General features: G+C 34.9%; 1 protein-coding gene across 1 annotated transcript; it reads right to left on the reverse strand.

The window, feature by feature from the left end:
• Nucleotides 1-352: 352 nt before the first annotated feature.
• On the reverse strand, nucleotides 353-14,212 carry LOC120342399 (protocadherin beta-16-like). The gene is made up of 18 exons (XM_039411212.2): nucleotides 14,058-14,212; nucleotides 7,379-7,759; nucleotides 6,949-7,138; nucleotides 6,761-6,874; nucleotides 6,105-6,241; nucleotides 5,671-5,882; nucleotides 5,434-5,588; nucleotides 4,942-5,254; nucleotides 4,654-4,831; nucleotides 4,322-4,462; nucleotides 3,974-4,144; nucleotides 3,635-3,805; nucleotides 3,226-3,447; nucleotides 2,839-3,020; nucleotides 2,581-2,692; nucleotides 2,300-2,402; nucleotides 2,052-2,195; nucleotides 353-1,790 (listed from the first exon to the last, which is right to left on the reverse strand). Exons 2-18 carry the CDS (start codon nucleotides 7,748-7,750, stop codon nucleotides 892-894), a joined length of 3,816 nt encoding a protein of 1,271 aa, XP_039267146.2. The 5' UTR covers nucleotides 7,751-7,759; nucleotides 14,058-14,212; the 3' UTR covers nucleotides 353-891.
• Between the last annotated feature and the right edge of the window lie 2,676 nt (nucleotides 14,213-16,888).

The following is a 16,888-nucleotide window of genomic DNA, read 5'->3' on the forward strand; positions in this document are numbered from 1 at the left end:
GGAAACACCAAGTCGCTTAAATTTAGTTAATAGTCGGCTCCTGTTAGTAAATATTGTTCGGCTTTTTTTTTTATCTTAGTATATATGATTCAATGTTAAACTCTCTCACAGGTGATTCTCTGCTAAATAATAATTACTTGTTTATTGCGTCTCCCTTCAACCTGAAATACACTTTTATTTTATTTTACATCACTGTTTGTGCACTTTGTATTTTCGGTAAGTGAAAAAAATAAACTATTGAATGACTGAATAAATTGTCTAACTCAAAGGACTTGTTCAATTTTATACAATTTAGATCATCAGCATTTATCTTATTGATCCTGGATCCACATTCCAACAAAATTAATCTATATTTTCCCCATTGGCGGACAAATCGATCTATTTTTATGGGATATCATTGATGACTGAGATTTTCAGAAGACTGAGACAGACTTTAAATCACTCGACTCATGAAATATACTAGGCGTTTTTCATTTCACTGAAATTACAGTGGAAAATAGAAAATATGTAAAAATAAAAAGTAACAAAAAGAAAGAATATAATAAAAAGCACGTCTAATTCCGTACTTATTTGGCTTGCGATAGTCAAATACCCATCTAAAGTCAAGTTGTAAAAGACGTCATTCTTGAACTTTTGTGACTGTTTGTTGGTCAAACAATTTTGCAGAAAAACTCAATTTAAAACTAAGTTGACACAGAGGCGTTATCAAACTTAATGCATAAAGGCAGAAATGAAAGACATATTCTAACTTATGACTGGAACTCATTCGTTGAACGCATTATAAATTGCCGACCATGGCATGAAAAAATCAGACGCTTGAAGCACGAATATGGCATGACCAGACCACTCTTGTTCATCGAGTATATGAAATTAATTCTAACTAATCTTGTGTTAAGATGAAATCAAATTATCAATGTCGGATATTATTTTCTGTGTTTCTTCAAGTGAAACTTCGCCATTAAAAGATTTCGATTTTGCTTCTGGATTGTGAAAGCTACTATTTTTGACATCGCGAAGTAAAGCTGTTTCTTCTGCTCTAGAGTCAGACACGTCTTCAGTCATGCTACTATTCAGAAAGCGGGTGTGGATAACATGATCTCGAAGTGAATTCCTGCGCACTGGGGCTTGAGAAAATCGCTTGACTTTTTCCATAACGCTACCGGTCGAAGCATCTCCATTATTTTCACATACAGACAGGGGTCGAGCAGGCGCAACTCGGTACATTTCGGGCATTTCGCAAGGTACACAGGAACTGCTTGAAATGGATGATGACGAACCGTTGTTGGAATGATGGGATCTAGGTAAATTGTTAGAGGGCGGAAGGTAAGGGCGTGATAAGACGGGTCTTGTTTGTGATTGAGTTGTAGGGATGTCATTTGTAGTTTGTTGTTGTGAACGATACATATCGCGCCAGTCACCTTCTTCCGGAAAGTAATGCTTCTGTGAGTTCTGACTTTGATAATATGAGGGAGAATACATTTGTTGTTTCGAGTATTGTGCTGTTGGATAAGACTGTCCATATGTTGGATATTCATGTTGATTGTAAGATTCGCAAGAATACATGGATGATTGATCCCCTGTGTCCAAAACTATACGAAGTGGCTGAGTTTCACTAATGGTCTCTAAACCACAATTGTCGAAATTACCAGCCCCGTATCTTCCAGGCAACGAATTTGTAGTTGGAACGAATTGCTGTTGATCTGCATAATTGTGGTTTGAGAGTGCAGTATTATCGCTAGTTTCGCTTCCGGCATCACTGTATATGAAACTGTCATGTTCCCCATGGATATCTGCGAAGAAAAGGGAAATTTAGGATCAAATACCTCATGAGATAAGTTTATTGGTTAGTTGTGATATATCAATCGGGGGTAATTATTATTATATGTAAATAAACTATACGCGTGTATAACCTAATTCATATACGACAATATTTTTCAAATACACTGGGCTGAAATACATCTAGCTTAACTACTTAAGAGTAATGTGAAGTGACGTGGTACTATATCATATTATGAATGTTTTTTTTCTAAATACCAACTGCCGTTACTTACCACAATGTGCTACAACAGGCATCCAACATTCATCTGAATGACCATATTTTCTACACGAAATGGTACATCTTGGTCCCAATTCATTCAGATACCCACTGCAGTATTGTAAGTTACTTTCAGATGGAGTTTGTGTTCCTTGAATATCTGGAAGTGAATCAGTTTGTATCAGAATAGACGAAGATGGATGAGACACGTATGACTTGAAGTATGTAAATGAAATGATGGATATCCATTTTATAATTGCTTACCCTTTTCTCCACCGTAACTATCGCTGTCTTTATCACTTTCCCCCTTTCCGCTGTCTCTATCGGTGTGTGTTGTTGTAACAGGTTGGAGTTGATTTACGCCGTTCTAAAGCAAATAATAGAATTATGACAGCAATGTTGGATGCCTACGAATAAGAATAATTGAAAAAAAAATGTGAATACTCGTAAAGAAAATAAATCATTTGTCTCTTTGTAGATTTATGTATCGCATCGGAGCTCTTCAATATTTAGTTCTTTTTTTTGATTACCTATAAAATTATTACCTTTTTAGAATATGAAAATGTACTGAATGTTGGTCCTCCTCTTTCAGTTGTTGCGTATTTTGTATTCGTGGAAGTATTTTTCTCCAATTTTCCATTTGCAAGTGTCATAGATCTGCATAAAAACACAATATTTTCATACGCTATAGACAACGGGCAATTCAGTTACCGTATATCAGAAAAAAGGTCTACGAATATTCGGTTGTTAAAGCAACGTCTCGAACTCAAAGTGCAAGAATTGTATGATTTTTTGACATGTACCTGCTTCGGTTGATTTCCATTGCTCGGCCGAAGTGAATGTCTTTTGTTGTGGTCACTCCTGGGGTTGACACTACCACTACCTCATCAACACTGCCAATTTGTGACATGCTACTTTTGCTTGCACAGTTAACAGCGCGTCCGGACTTTGTTTCAGCAGCACGGCAGTTATAAGTACGAATTTCCTGAATAGAATAACATTGTATTTTCACTATAAATATGTTTTTTTAGTTTCAAGCCTATGCCCAAATTACGAGATATGAAATGATTTTTATGTAAGTTAACCGATACATATATTCATTATTCTTATAGCTTTTAAAATAAATAGACCATAATTATATTCCCAATTTTAATCGTCTGGATGGTGAAAACTATAGCATTTTGCGTTACCTTATTTTCTTTTCTGCATTTGATGACAATACAAGCCAAAACAAGAAGAAGTATGACGGTGGCTGATGCCAAAGTCGCAAGAACGATTACGGTAATTTTACTCGACTCTCTCGCTTCGTCTGAATCAGCATAGTTAGGTATGATAGATGCAAGAGGAACATCAGTAACTTTTATAATCAATCGTGTCTGCGCTTCTTGTGGAGGATTTCCCTTGTCTCGTGCCTGCAATTTTTAACATATTAGTATTATTACCAAATCATGAAAATTCAAATGTCAAAATGTAATGAAACATGAAATAGGCAACAATGTGCCTATAACCTAAGATCTCAGCTAATTTTCAGGAGTGTATGGGTTTTTATAGAACAGAAATTAGCCTTGAACTGTAATTATAGTTTTAGAGTCAACTGACCTTAATTACAAGAGTATGTTCTCCTAGAAGTTCTGTAAGCTTATTGCTTGAGTTCAACCTTAAACTCCCTGTCACCGGATCGATCAAAAATTTAAATGGCGGTTTGGCGCCATCTTCTAATGCAATAGAATACCAAACTTTGGCGTTATTCCCAGCGTCGCGGTCGATAGTCTGAAACAAATAAGAGTCAATCACTATAAGTTCCTTAAAGGTGAAGTTAAAATATTATTTGTGTATAAGTTGCAAATATACAAACGTTGAAACGTATTGATATATAATTGAAAATTATTTCAAGTTTTTGTCATATGACAAACATCTGCACGTAATGCAATTTAATACCTTGATCCTTATGATAGGGTGATCCTCCAAAATTGTTGCATATGCTGTCATGTTTTCAACTCCTGGGTTTGTAAATTCAGGTTTATGGTCGTTGACATCAGTCACTTTCACAAGGAGAGTAAGGTTGGTCTTGTGTGGCGGTTCGCCCATGTCTTGAGCGGTCACAATGAGCTGTTAGTATAATATAATAACGATTAGTTATATAGTATTGTCGATATATGATTAGTGATACATATATGGTCCGATTTATGTTCTACTTTGAAGTAGGCTCACAAATAGGGCAATGTAAAAGAGGGTTCGTGTATAACGTATTCAACCAACTAATGCAGAACAGTATTCAGTATTTACCCTCCAAAGTCTCTTCATTTCGTAGTCAAGCCTTCCAACTAAGGTCAGTTTCCCAGATTTTGAGTCGATGGCAAAAACTGCTCCGCCTCCAGTAAGAGAATAGCGAACTTGGCCATTTCTGGAATCGGCGAACTTTCCATCCTGAAAAATATTTATAATTCTTAGAATTCAAAGTATTGATCGTGTTGTTGGCACTTGAAGATTTACGGTAACCGTTTACTTTAGATGCTATAAATAGCGGTTATGGCGCATATTATCATACCACATACACATGAAAAACACATTGGACAAATTGGCTAATCTAACATTAATAGAAACCGTACAGTACAAACCTTGGTTTTTATCAGAGCTGGTGTATTTAATGAGTCTTCGTCGTATGCAGTCACTGTGGTGATATAACTTCCAATTTGAGTATTTTCAGAGAGGGTGAAGGATTTCTGACTTGATCTGAACTGCGGCTTGTGATCGTTTGCATCCAATATAACAACAGACACGTTTTTCTCTGAGCATCTGTAGAAGATTGTCAAAGTTATTCAATATTTTTTAATATGTTGAAATTTCAGGTTACTTAATATATATATATATATAATTAGGTAACTTTAGATGACTTGAAAACTTACTTTTTTGAATTTCCGTTGTCACAAGCTGTAATTCTAATGGTGTATCGATCCTGTGTCTCTCTATCCATCCTCGCATTCGTTGCGATTAAGTTGCCCGACTTCAGAATAAAGTTGTCGCTAACAAAAGATCCTGGTGGTTTTCGAGATATTTGGCGGGAACCAGCGGCTTGTAATCCGGCTAAGCCAGAATGGGTAGACCGATCAATTTCTGTTGTTAACTTCAAGGTTACTCGTCCGCTTTCTCCACTGTCAGCGTCGGTTGCACTAACATGTGCTACATATGTCCCAAGTTGTGCATCTTCTGGTACATAAGCTGTTTATAAGTTACATTTAGGAGATTAATTCAACAAGTTCACTATTACACGTTAGATGTAAGTAAGAAGTGTATGTCAGACTCTAGTGCTAAAACACGGTGATTGATTGATTTCATATTTTAAAACTTGGATTTTATCTGAACGTGGGGGTTATATATTTTTACATAATCAAATCTACCTGCTTTGTCTTCTCCTTTTAAAATGATGTTAACGTGAATTCTTGGTGGATTATCATTAACATCCACTATTTGAATCATCAAAACAGTTTTTCCAGTTTTGCTTCCTCCGTCTTCTTTTGCCGCCTGATCTCTTGCACCAATCACAATTCGAAGGCTGTTAATTGTAAATAGCATTATTGTTGGGTAAACGGAGAAACTAGGAATCGGAATTAAGATTATAAAGATTAATAACATACTTTTTTCTAACTTCTCTGTCTAATGGTTCAAGCAATTTTACTGCTCCTGTTTCTGGTTCCACTGTGATGAGATTTTGTACAGTAACAGAATTTCCTGCTTTAGGGATGAAGTAGCGAACTTTTCCAAAACGACCAGAATCAGCATCGCGAGCAACGACTGTGGTTATAACGTGACCAGCTGGAAGGTTCTCCCTAAGCTCCAAGTTATAGACCTAAAATGAAAAAAAATGGATTCGATGTTAGAATGATAATTGTCAAATATGTATTATTTCGCATATACGAGCATGCAAGAGCAACTGAGATATTTGTGGGACTGGTATATTACCGGTTTGTATGAAAACTATTGATTTACTCACCCTACTGGTTGAGCTGGTTGGTACGGAATTTAAATGTAATACTTTTAAATACGTATATTTCACAACACAATTTCTCACCGATTCGTCAAACTTCGGGTAATTATCATTTGCATCAAGTACGTTGATTCGAAGAAAAACTTGACTCGATCTTGGAGCAGGAGATCCCCTATCTTTTGCTGTCAAAGTCAAGTCGAAGGTGGTCGTGTCTTCATAATCTACAAAGGTTATTAATTTGAGCGTCTTATTATAAAGAACACGAGTAAATCGGCATACCAGAAAGGTTTTCTTAAAGCAAGAATTCTATTCCTGAAGTTACTTTTGTTTGACACACGATTGAGTGTTTTGAAAACGTCTTATTTACGCACCACATTCGATCAAAACAAAATTTGTGCTATAGGGGACATGAACTTCTCATCGTCAAATTCACGCTCATGAAAGTCGCCATATAACCATTTTCATATTTGGGACTTTCAATTATGCATGAGGTAAATGGCAGACTCCATGCGAATATTATGACGAAGGTTGATTCAACTAACGGTAATAGACACAAATGACAAATTGAGTGAGCTAAGCCGATTTTCTCTGACTAACACAACCAGCTAATCTCAACTATCAAAAGAATGCCATACACCCGTGAAGACCTATGCTATCTGTGATCTATTTTCTTTGAAACGTCTTCTACAGTACGTTTATACATTGTGGCTTTTGTATTTAATTAAGTTATTTGTCCATACCTAGACTCGATACGATGACCAGTTCCAAGTGAGCTGCTCCAGTATCGTCCTTGTATTGATTCAGTCCAAAATGATCGTTTCGTGATATAGAATAATGTATCATCGCATTTTCATCTATATAAAAAAGCAAAATATTATATTTCTGTACTGACATAGTAATAATGCATAATATTTGGAACAAATCATACTTATATCTTCGTCGCTCGCCAAATATTGATCCAAGCTGATTTTAGTTAGTTCAGGTGTATCTTCGCTTATGTTGAGAGAGAAAATGCGATCGCCCCCAGTTTTTGGAAATTTAGGGGCGTGGTCATTGACGTCAGTTACAACCAGCTCAAAATCCTGCAGCCGAAAGTGGGCTTGGGGCATCATTGCAGTCTGTAAAGAATATATAAAACTATATTTCCTCTGTGTATTGCTCAGATAAATTCCAACAAGCACATGGGTTACATAAAGGTATCCCGTGGCTGTGTATCTCCAGCGTTGGAAGAGTTTCAATTTAATATGGGAGATTTTGAAATTCGAGAATGATGAAATACAGTTAAATTAATTGTTTCACTGGCTAGAACGCCAATATTGTACACGTAGATATTAAGATAGTTTCTACAAGATTAATACCTGAAGCAATATGACGCATTCTAGTTCTGGGTCATTTCCACATTCAGTTTCTCGATCTACTGGTTGATTAACAGTTATAACTCCCGTTTGTCGGTTGATTTTCAGCCATTTTCCTTCGGATGCAATTTCTTTATGTCCGGCTATCATTCTTTGTCCAAGTATTTCAAAAGTTCTTCCAGTTAGTTCTGCTGCTCTGACACTGAACAGTTCAGCTAATTTTGCTACCACCGTTCCAGGCTCTTGCTCTTCTGGAAAGTCTATTCTGTATTTTCCACTTCCAGGTTGAGAGGCACAAAGTCTTGGAATGCACACAACTAAAACTAAAGCATAAGCTAGAACGCTCCTACATCTCGTCAGGCCAAATGACCTCATACTTTCCACCTAAAAATAAAAGTGAAAGATCTTCCTTGTTACTCAAGAACTTGACTTGATTACTTGAGAATTATAATCGCACGAGGCGAAGAAATCTATTGTGTAAGTCTATACCCAATTTATTCGCGTAAAAGTACTTTGCTAATGTCACAGCGGGAGTCGATTTATTCGATTATTCCGGTTCGTTAAATGTATTCAAGCGCGAGAGCAATATCAAAGTTTTGAACCAATACCGTGTCACATTTTTATAATCTCTTTAAGGCGGATAATTGGTGCGATAGTATCGGCCAGCGGGATAGAAATGTTAGGAGCCGTAACTAGCGGGAAGCAGACACGGGACGCAGACATAAGTTTCACTTTTTACACAATGATACATTCCACAAAACGATGGAATGTATGATCAATTCGAAAAACGTACGATACTGAAAATCACTCTATTTATTATACACGATAACAACCCTAATTTGTCGTCCGTAGTCCTGTTTTGGGATGCAATTCATAAAAAAAAAACGACTGGAAACGTGTAGCCATTGCCTATTATACTATTCTGAACTATTCTCGTTTTCTTATACACTCCTTCTATTAAAACGAAGGAGGACAAATTATACCCGAATCAACATTGCCAGACCACATGAGATAAATAATGCATAAAAACTATGTCGCTACTTCGTGCTATCACAGGACTTGTCTTGGCAATCTGGCATCCATACTCAATCGATGCGATGTACTGGTGAGAAAACCAATTAATTAAGGCTGAATTAAAACAATGAGGAGGCATCGATCACCCACTCTATTGTAATATTGAAACTTTACTGTTGAAAACGTGATGTGAAATTTGCGAAAGTTGTATGTTAACAACATGCCTGAACATTTTGCATCACAATTTATTTCTTTGCGATATTTTAAGATAATTCGAACGAAAAAATGGAGATCTTAGTTCGATATGGAATTACTCCAAGACCATGCCTGACAACAAATCGATTGATCCCGAAGTCAAGTTTTCGTGTTCATTACAGACTTTTCGACAAATGATATTAAACCATCGATTTTTAAGAAAACGTATAGTTGATCGAGTTCAAAAATTCGGATTAAGCTCTTGTACCCTTTAACTTTGCATACAGGCAGACTGAAAATGACTAAAAATCTCGAACTGTCTTTTCCACATTTTTCATAGTTCGTTATCTGTCTTTATAATCATATAAATTAATAAAATTATTCCTGACTTGCCCTGCATTACTGACCAACTTCAAGTGAAGAAACGATGGTTTAGTAAATGAAATATTATAAACTAATTGGTAAGAAGGCGGTTTGCAAACGAACACCTCCAACACGCGCAAGTATATTAATATTGTGTGAATTCAAATTGCCACCTTGCTCAAAAACAAACACAAAAGAACTAATTATTTAATTACTCTGCTAATTTATTATTGAGATTATGAAACGCGCCAATTTAAAACTGACACGCGCCGCTTAGCACGTTAACTTGAAGGCGTCTGTTCGCCCACCTTTTATTGCATTGTTAGTTTGCTGGTAATTATATTAATTGCTATATTGTCCCTGCTTTTATTCAAGTTCAATATGACGATAAATTGTTCCAGCCCAATAAAATTAGCATGCGGCATACCGCTTTTGCAATGTATTAATATTAGAATGAGCACAAAAAGTCAGTTATCTACAACAAGTAATATTGCTGTATAACGAACGAATAATTTTTTCGTTTTTACAATTTTGTAGGTACCATCAAACTGTCTTATGCTATTGGGTTGTTTCAACAAAGGTAGAAAACGTAGGAATATATCGTATTTTCATTTCAGATCTCTTTTAATTGTTTCGTTTTATATTCTCAGATTCAGAATCTTTTTGCATTTCTATCCATTGCTGGAACATAAGAATTTACCGCATATCCCAATACTGTTCTGATGTTTAATTATAAACTGAAGTATACATTATGCAAAATGAAGTTTCGGAATTGCTCCAGAATTAATTCCGTTTTCGCTTAAAGGCAATTTGTAACTTTTAAAACTTTTACACGTGCCATGGAGGTCAACAGTGAGTCCCGCATTACGTCAATTTATGGGTTTATAACGCTAACTCGTTAGATCACACTTAATTGGAAACGAAAATAATCAAATAATTTTTCAAAATTATTCCGAATATTTATTTTATGTTTGAGTATGATATGACATGTAATCACGATGACGTGACATTCAGTAGCCAATGCGATCGATGCGTAAGATTCTGCGTTCAATATTACAATGTACTCTATATATTCTAGGCCCTTGTTCTTTGTATAACTTATAAAAGAAAGTTGTTCCTGTTTTAATAGGCTTGAAAGGACGCATTGGGTTTCAGATAAAAATGTTCGATCTACGGCCTGACCCCTGCGGTGCTTTAAAACATTGTACAAGTATGAATTTTTGCTAGAACAAGTTGCAAAGGAGCAGTGTTTGGCCAGATATGTAATTAAAATCCTGTATCGCCTTTATCGTCGTTTCACGACATGTCACTCACAAAACCTCCCGGGACAAAAATCTGTGACATATCGCAGAAGTGTACGTCACCCGACCTTATTTTATTAGATTATAACTCAATATCAGAAGTCTGCTTGATATCGAATATAGAAATTAGGACACGTACTGAATTAGTTTCCACGAAATTTCCCTTTAACTAAGTCTTCAATCTCAAATTTAATTATAGCGCCAGTATGTAAGATGAATATCAGTCCCTCAGCAGTTCGGCTGTCAATTATTTAAGTAACTATACTCTTTGCCTAGAAATAGCTGTAACCGAATAATTCTAAATTTCACAATTTTTTTGCGCTCAATTTCGACTAATATAATTTGAACAACTTTAAATGTAAAATGTCATTCAATACGTATCAGCAAGTATTTTATGTTTGATATGAACCAAAATATTTGTACATTGTTAGTTATAGTAATTTCATTAAAATTCTATTAATTAAAATACACATAGCCTATGTTTTGTACAATTGACATCCTTTAAATACTTCAACTCATTGACACGACAATCCAAATTATCTTAGTATGGCATACTTCCCTACTTATTACCACGAAATCGTTTTCTTAACAGCATCATGAGTAACTTATTCCTTTTTACTGTCTTATTAATTACATTTTTCAAGTGATCTCGTCGAGGGGCTTTTGAGTATCGTTCGAAAAACTAAATTAAAAACGTTATGTACGCGACAGCTCTTGAAATTGTTAAGCATGTCTTACGCAAACAGAACAGATATATTACGTGTTGTCTCACGGGGTTGCATACTTGTTGATTTGGCGATTTTCCACAATATACCAGGTAAGATTCCAAATGACATTATTCTGAATGAACGTTTACGTAGTTATTTGAATTTCTCCCTTCAATTAGGTATACATCGAGCAATAATGCACAAAACACTATGAAATGACTCTGAAGTCTAAACACTAAGTGTAAAAAAACAATACAATTATATGCCTAAACTGTAGTCTTTAAACGCAGAAAAGAAATATAAACTCATTTTATTTCTATTTATATATCTAACTCTCCATCACTGATACACTGTAACTTTGAATAGCTTGTAAACTTAAGCATCCTGTTTTAATACAACTACTGTTTCAACGAAAAAGATTACAGTAGATTGAAAGTGTTACAAATATCTTGATTACGTTTGAAGGGTCTTTCTTCTTTTTTTTCAACTTATCGCTCTTCTTCCTTTAATGCTTTCCATAATCCGCGTTTAAAGATATAATGCAACATTAGCGCATCAATAATGTCGGATTTTATCAGGCATAGATAAGAGGTTTAATCGGATCAAGGGCGGACTCCCGCGAACAAGACGAAAGATTCACCATTGTCTTGGTTTTAATGATAGATTGATAGCGGGATTTGCTATTCAAGTTCTCATCCGATACTTCGCTCCAATTTATTCTGCTGCAAGAATAATAGCCCACAGCTGTATAGTACAGAAAGTGGGAGTGAATTAAAATAATCGCAGAGACACACTTTTGCTTAATATTTTAATTGTTATTGTTATACGCTGTGCTAATTTGTTAATGTTGAATATATCAAAAGATGTGGAGCGTAAGTAATATCTAGGATGTGAAGTTTTGATTGTCTTTGTGATGCAATGAAAAAAATTCATAATACTACATTATCTAAGAATTGCTAGGTCAACTACGTGCATGCCCTGAATAAATGAAATACCACATACTAAGATTTTATAATTTTTATCCCAGATTAGTATATATATTATTATCAAAATATATCGAATATTTTCCACAAATTGGTAGTTGCTACATACATTCTCAATTCAGATTCATACGCATGGAATGTACGGATTAGTATTGCGATACTTGAAGGAAGTGGTTTGGATCATCCCTTCGAGTAGGGAGAACGCCCTTATGCCGGTCAGCAAATGTATGGTAATAGTAAGCAAAACAGATGTGTGGGTAATCCAGTAATTGATATATTTTCCAATAGCCATATAATATGATTTAGTACTTCCTTCATTATCAAATTGGTTCCCAAGATTGCACGGTTGCAAATCTGAGAGTCAATTTCAAATATAGTTTCTTAGTGCGTGTTGCCAATATTGCCGAATCGATAGCTAAGAAGCAAATCTTGTCATTGCTTTAAATCGGTTTATTTATTTTCAAAATATAGTAACCAATGTTGAAAAGCATAATATACGGAATGAACGGTGACAGAACGGTGGTATTCAAGATTAGAAAATAGACATATCTTGTTGATGATTACCAACTAATTGAATTGACTAAACATACTATGCAAATATGAAGATTAAACTCGGAAGTTGTGTACTTTGACCGAGTAATGCGGTATGATCATTTCAAATTTTGGAAAGAGATATTGACGGAAAATTAACCTCTTTTCAAATATAGTTAAATTTATGTAAAAGGTTGATCTCTAAGTATAACATTGAGTACACAACCTCAATTTCACGGACATTTAGATTATACGCACGTTCCGTGAACAATTACTCATTTGTAATGCTCCAATTGCGTGAACATGCGTGTAATGATGCATCTCTGCAGCATTACAGCATTAAGAAGGAAATGGAAACGATTTGGAATCAATTTTATACAAATTAACCTTGTTCCTATGAAATTATTCTACACCAATGCTTTGAAAATATATGGAAGAACTCATATTTTCTTGCTTTTAGTTCTTTCGAACAAACATATCACGACACGTAATATCATACATTACACCAGGCAAAGTACAATTGAAGATTAAAAAATTATCGGACGCATAAGTTGGAGCAACTGTTAAAAATTTCGTTTATATTTTGCCACTTTCCACGATTTATCCCTCTTGTTCTTTTACTTGATCGCACTAAATATTGTTGACATAAATATTAAATTCATCATTTGAAAATGGAGGTATTAGTCGATCGATGGCTGAAACGCACTCATATTTTGTACCGAGGGACGGCATGCCATTTGTTCATTGAAATAAATGAGACAGCTAATTACTTATGCCATAACTGGACGATGCATGCTTATAAAAAACGTCATAGTGATGACAATAACTGGGGTAGCTTCTTTCTTTTATACCCACAACGCACGTACTAACACCAAGTTCCCATCCAATATTTTTTTTCTTGTGATTATTTGTAAATTATCTCAGTACCAACATGTAACCAAAACGCGCGATTATTATGTCTTGAAAACTTTTTTTGTACAACGAAATATCATTAAATTAAATATATTATCTGATAGCAAAGTGGGAATGAATATACCTCAGAATCTGCGTTTTATTCTTCCAACACGGTGGTCGATATAAACGTCAAGGCCTAAAACCCCCATTAAAGACCTCAAAATACAAATAGCTGACCCGAAATACAAAAACATCAATATTTTCGAAACTTCACAAATTCGCGTGATAAAATTGGTAAAATCCCGGCGCCGATGAGGAGTAAAATATCAAATTTCAACGCGTACTTGATATTCTACGGATTATTGAACCCAAAAGTATTGACACCCGGCAATATTTGAAGCGCATTATTTACTGTTTTTTATACGTCAAACTGGGACCTGTTATATCATGCCCGCGGTTGCATTGACAGAAATTTATTCCATTTATTGACGATTTTGCTATTGACAGAAAGTAATTATAGATATTATTCAAATCGTACTAATATATAATAATGCAATAGGAACACTTACCTATACAACGCCTAAATAAAACCAAAGTTTACTATAGTCTATTTGAGAACTTAGAATTATTAGTGTAGAAGATGAAAAAGTATCTGTTATTCCAATGAAGTATGAAATTAATTAGTGTTACATACCAGTGTCTTCTAAGAAGTGTTTCTTCAAATTCTTCAAAATATACTAGGTAATAGTTTCTTGTTCCTTTCAAAATCAGGCAAAGAACTTCAAAAAAAATCTCGCGAACGTGCAATTATATTTTTTAAATCTACTGATCTGTAAGTATTGACAAGAAACAGGTTGGGGACATGTGGATTTAAACGTTAAAATGCACTCAGCCACAAGACCGAAAATTTAAAAGTAAACAATTTTAAAATATGTTTGGTCGTATTCATTTCACGTTTGCAATTCGGTGTCGAATTCTGAGTTTAATAGTAGATCAAACAAGATCAAGATATACCACAATGATAAATATTGAATATTGATATCACAAGATTTGTTTCCGCGAAACAGGGAAGTAACTAGTTGCCCCAGATGCCCAATTCAAGTGAATGCACGCGGCAACTAGGAACGATTTCAATATGTGAATGGAACCAAGTATGTGCCAAACATAGCACATAACGTAGCATATATCTGTGTTAACGGCGCTTGACAACCATCTATTTAAAGTGTCGAATTCATAAGCAGAATTAACGTGTTCTTTTCATATGGATAGACTACAGTGAATTGTTTTCATAGTAGTGCTCGCACCATGAGCTAGTTTTCAATCGGTTTTAGTTCTATATTAACTCTGTAAATAGAAATTTGATTCTCGTATGTTTTTGTTGAAAAGCCACAACACCGTTGGTTCACGTTACATGTTAAATATTGTCTCTTTTGCCCACAATCAAAATTAATTTGTGCGTGGTAGGCAGTCAAGCGTCAGCCACGGATGGAACTCGTTTGCCGAATCGCCATTCATCCGTTAATCATGCTTGACAAAGAGTAATTTCTTGACCGTAGATAGGTATCGGAATTTTTTGTTGTGAAAAATCGTCATAGTTTACAGTGTGCGAGAAAATGAAAATTTATGTCAATAAAATGAGTAAAAATATCCTAGTTTTAAATAAATGAACGATAAAATGACGATTTTGATCGTCATGGTAGATTGGATATTTTTTTCCAACACAAATTATTGAGGGTGTTACTATTGCCATATTACGAGGATTCGTGCAATCAATCACCTTAGGTGTCATTTTATGAAATTTCAGGGATTTTTTTTATCCAAAGCAAACATTCCAATCGTCTGCGCGTCACGCCATCCGCGCAGATACATTTTGTAGGGCGATTTTCATCACAAAATATCATTCTATTATATGCGATATAAAACTTAAAAGACATTTCGTATAAACAAAACCAGGTTTAATCTATATATATATATGTTTTTTTTGCTGTCCTTCGCAAATCCCACAACTCTCAAAAATACTCATGTAAAATTACATCGACTCTCAGTAAATGGAATCACATTAACTGAAAACCATGACCAATTACTTCACATTTATTGAATTTCCTTAATTCAAACTTTGGCATAGACTACCTCCGATGTTTAATGTTTACCGGTACCTCATAAACTTGCCTCACTTACAAGCCAACTATATTTTCTACACTTCTGTATCTACCTTTGAGGTTTTTAATTCCTTCCCCGATAAGCCTGCTAATCCCAGTGAAACATATGCTAAACTAAAGTCCACCTTTGAACCTCTGAAACTACCTTGTGGGCGGGCGAGTCGATCAATATATATTTAACTTTGCAAATTGGATATCGCTACTGGTAATCAACCAACTGAAATCCAATAAAATGGACCATATTTGATTTACGCCCGAGTATCCTATGTTTTCAAAGGAATAATAAATTCTTTATACCTAAACCCAATAATGTTTTTTGTTGTGATTTTTCGGAATAAAAAGTTACCCAATGACAAAAATGCCAGAGCAAAAAATATACCGGTGCCTCGATAATCGCCAGCTAATATCAAAGACAAATATTTTGAAATTGAAATAAAGAAGTCTTACACTCTAGTAAAGTACCAGCAAGTTAATCCCGGACAATTCAAGAACTTAGTCGTTGTAAAATTGGCATTCACTACTGTTGATTATTGTTTTTATTCGCGTCGTAAGTCGGAAATCGTAGCACTGAACGAGAGCAGGTAATCTATTATAATAATACGAAAAATACAAAAGTCCGGATTAATTACAGACCCCAATTGTTGTTCTAAAATCAAATTATCGTTAACAAAATATCCTGAGGTTCTGTTGTACTTTTGTATCAATTATTTCAAAATTCTAAGTGCATCCCAGCAATGTATCAATGCCATGTTCTAATGAAGCATAGATCCGTCTACATCTCATTCTCGAGAAATAAATTTTCTGAAGTATTTGTCAGTAATGTGTGTCTCTTTCTGCCTTTCGTTCCGAAGATTGTAGTCGCTTTCTTACACTTCTGACCAACCATCTGTGTGTGTCTCAGCTAAAAAATTATAACAATTTGAGTTAAATTGAAATTTATTCAATATCTACTTTGCTAAACTTAGATACTTTTTCATAGGAAGACAACTTTATCTCTGACGCCTCGACTCGGTAGGTGGCCAGACAACTTACGAACAACAGACGTTCTATGAATGCGAAATAGATATCGTATCGTTGTCCAACTTTCCATCAATTTTCTGTCTATTGTCAAAACTTTGACAAATCCTGATCTTCCTCCGTGGATTTAAGAAAATCTATGTCATTCTTTGGTTTTAAAAGCAGGAAGGTCGTTTAAATTCAAATTTGTTCACTTTTGCTTTCGCAAATAAATAATCAAATTATAAATTATCGTAATTAAAGCTCAAAAATTGTCCATTTTCGTATATTCTCAATAAAGAATGTTTGACAAAATGATTCGCCATATGCTCTCACTTTTCCCTCTTATTACTAGAAACTATACTTCACT

This window comes from Styela clava, chromosome 3 (assembly GCF_964204865.1).
Source record: "Styela clava chromosome 3, kaStyClav1.hap1.2, whole genome shotgun sequence".
Taxonomy (NCBI): domain Eukaryota; kingdom Metazoa; phylum Chordata; class Ascidiacea; order Stolidobranchia; family Styelidae; genus Styela; species Styela clava.

Bases quoted from the DNA above. Each gene is read 5' to 3' on its own strand.
- LOC120342399 (XM_039411212.2), bottom strand. From the start codon at position 7,750: ATGAGGTCATTTGGCCTGACGAGATGTAGGAGCGTTCTAGCTTATGCT. The intron at 5,883-6,104 runs GTGAGAAATTGT...TTTTCATTTTAG, and splicing joins ACCCGAAGTTTGACGAATCG to GTCTATAACTTGGAGCTTAG. The intron at 3,021-3,225 runs GTAACGCAAAAT...TATTCTATTCAG, and splicing joins AATGCAGAAAAGAAAATAAG to GAAATTCGTACTTATAACTG.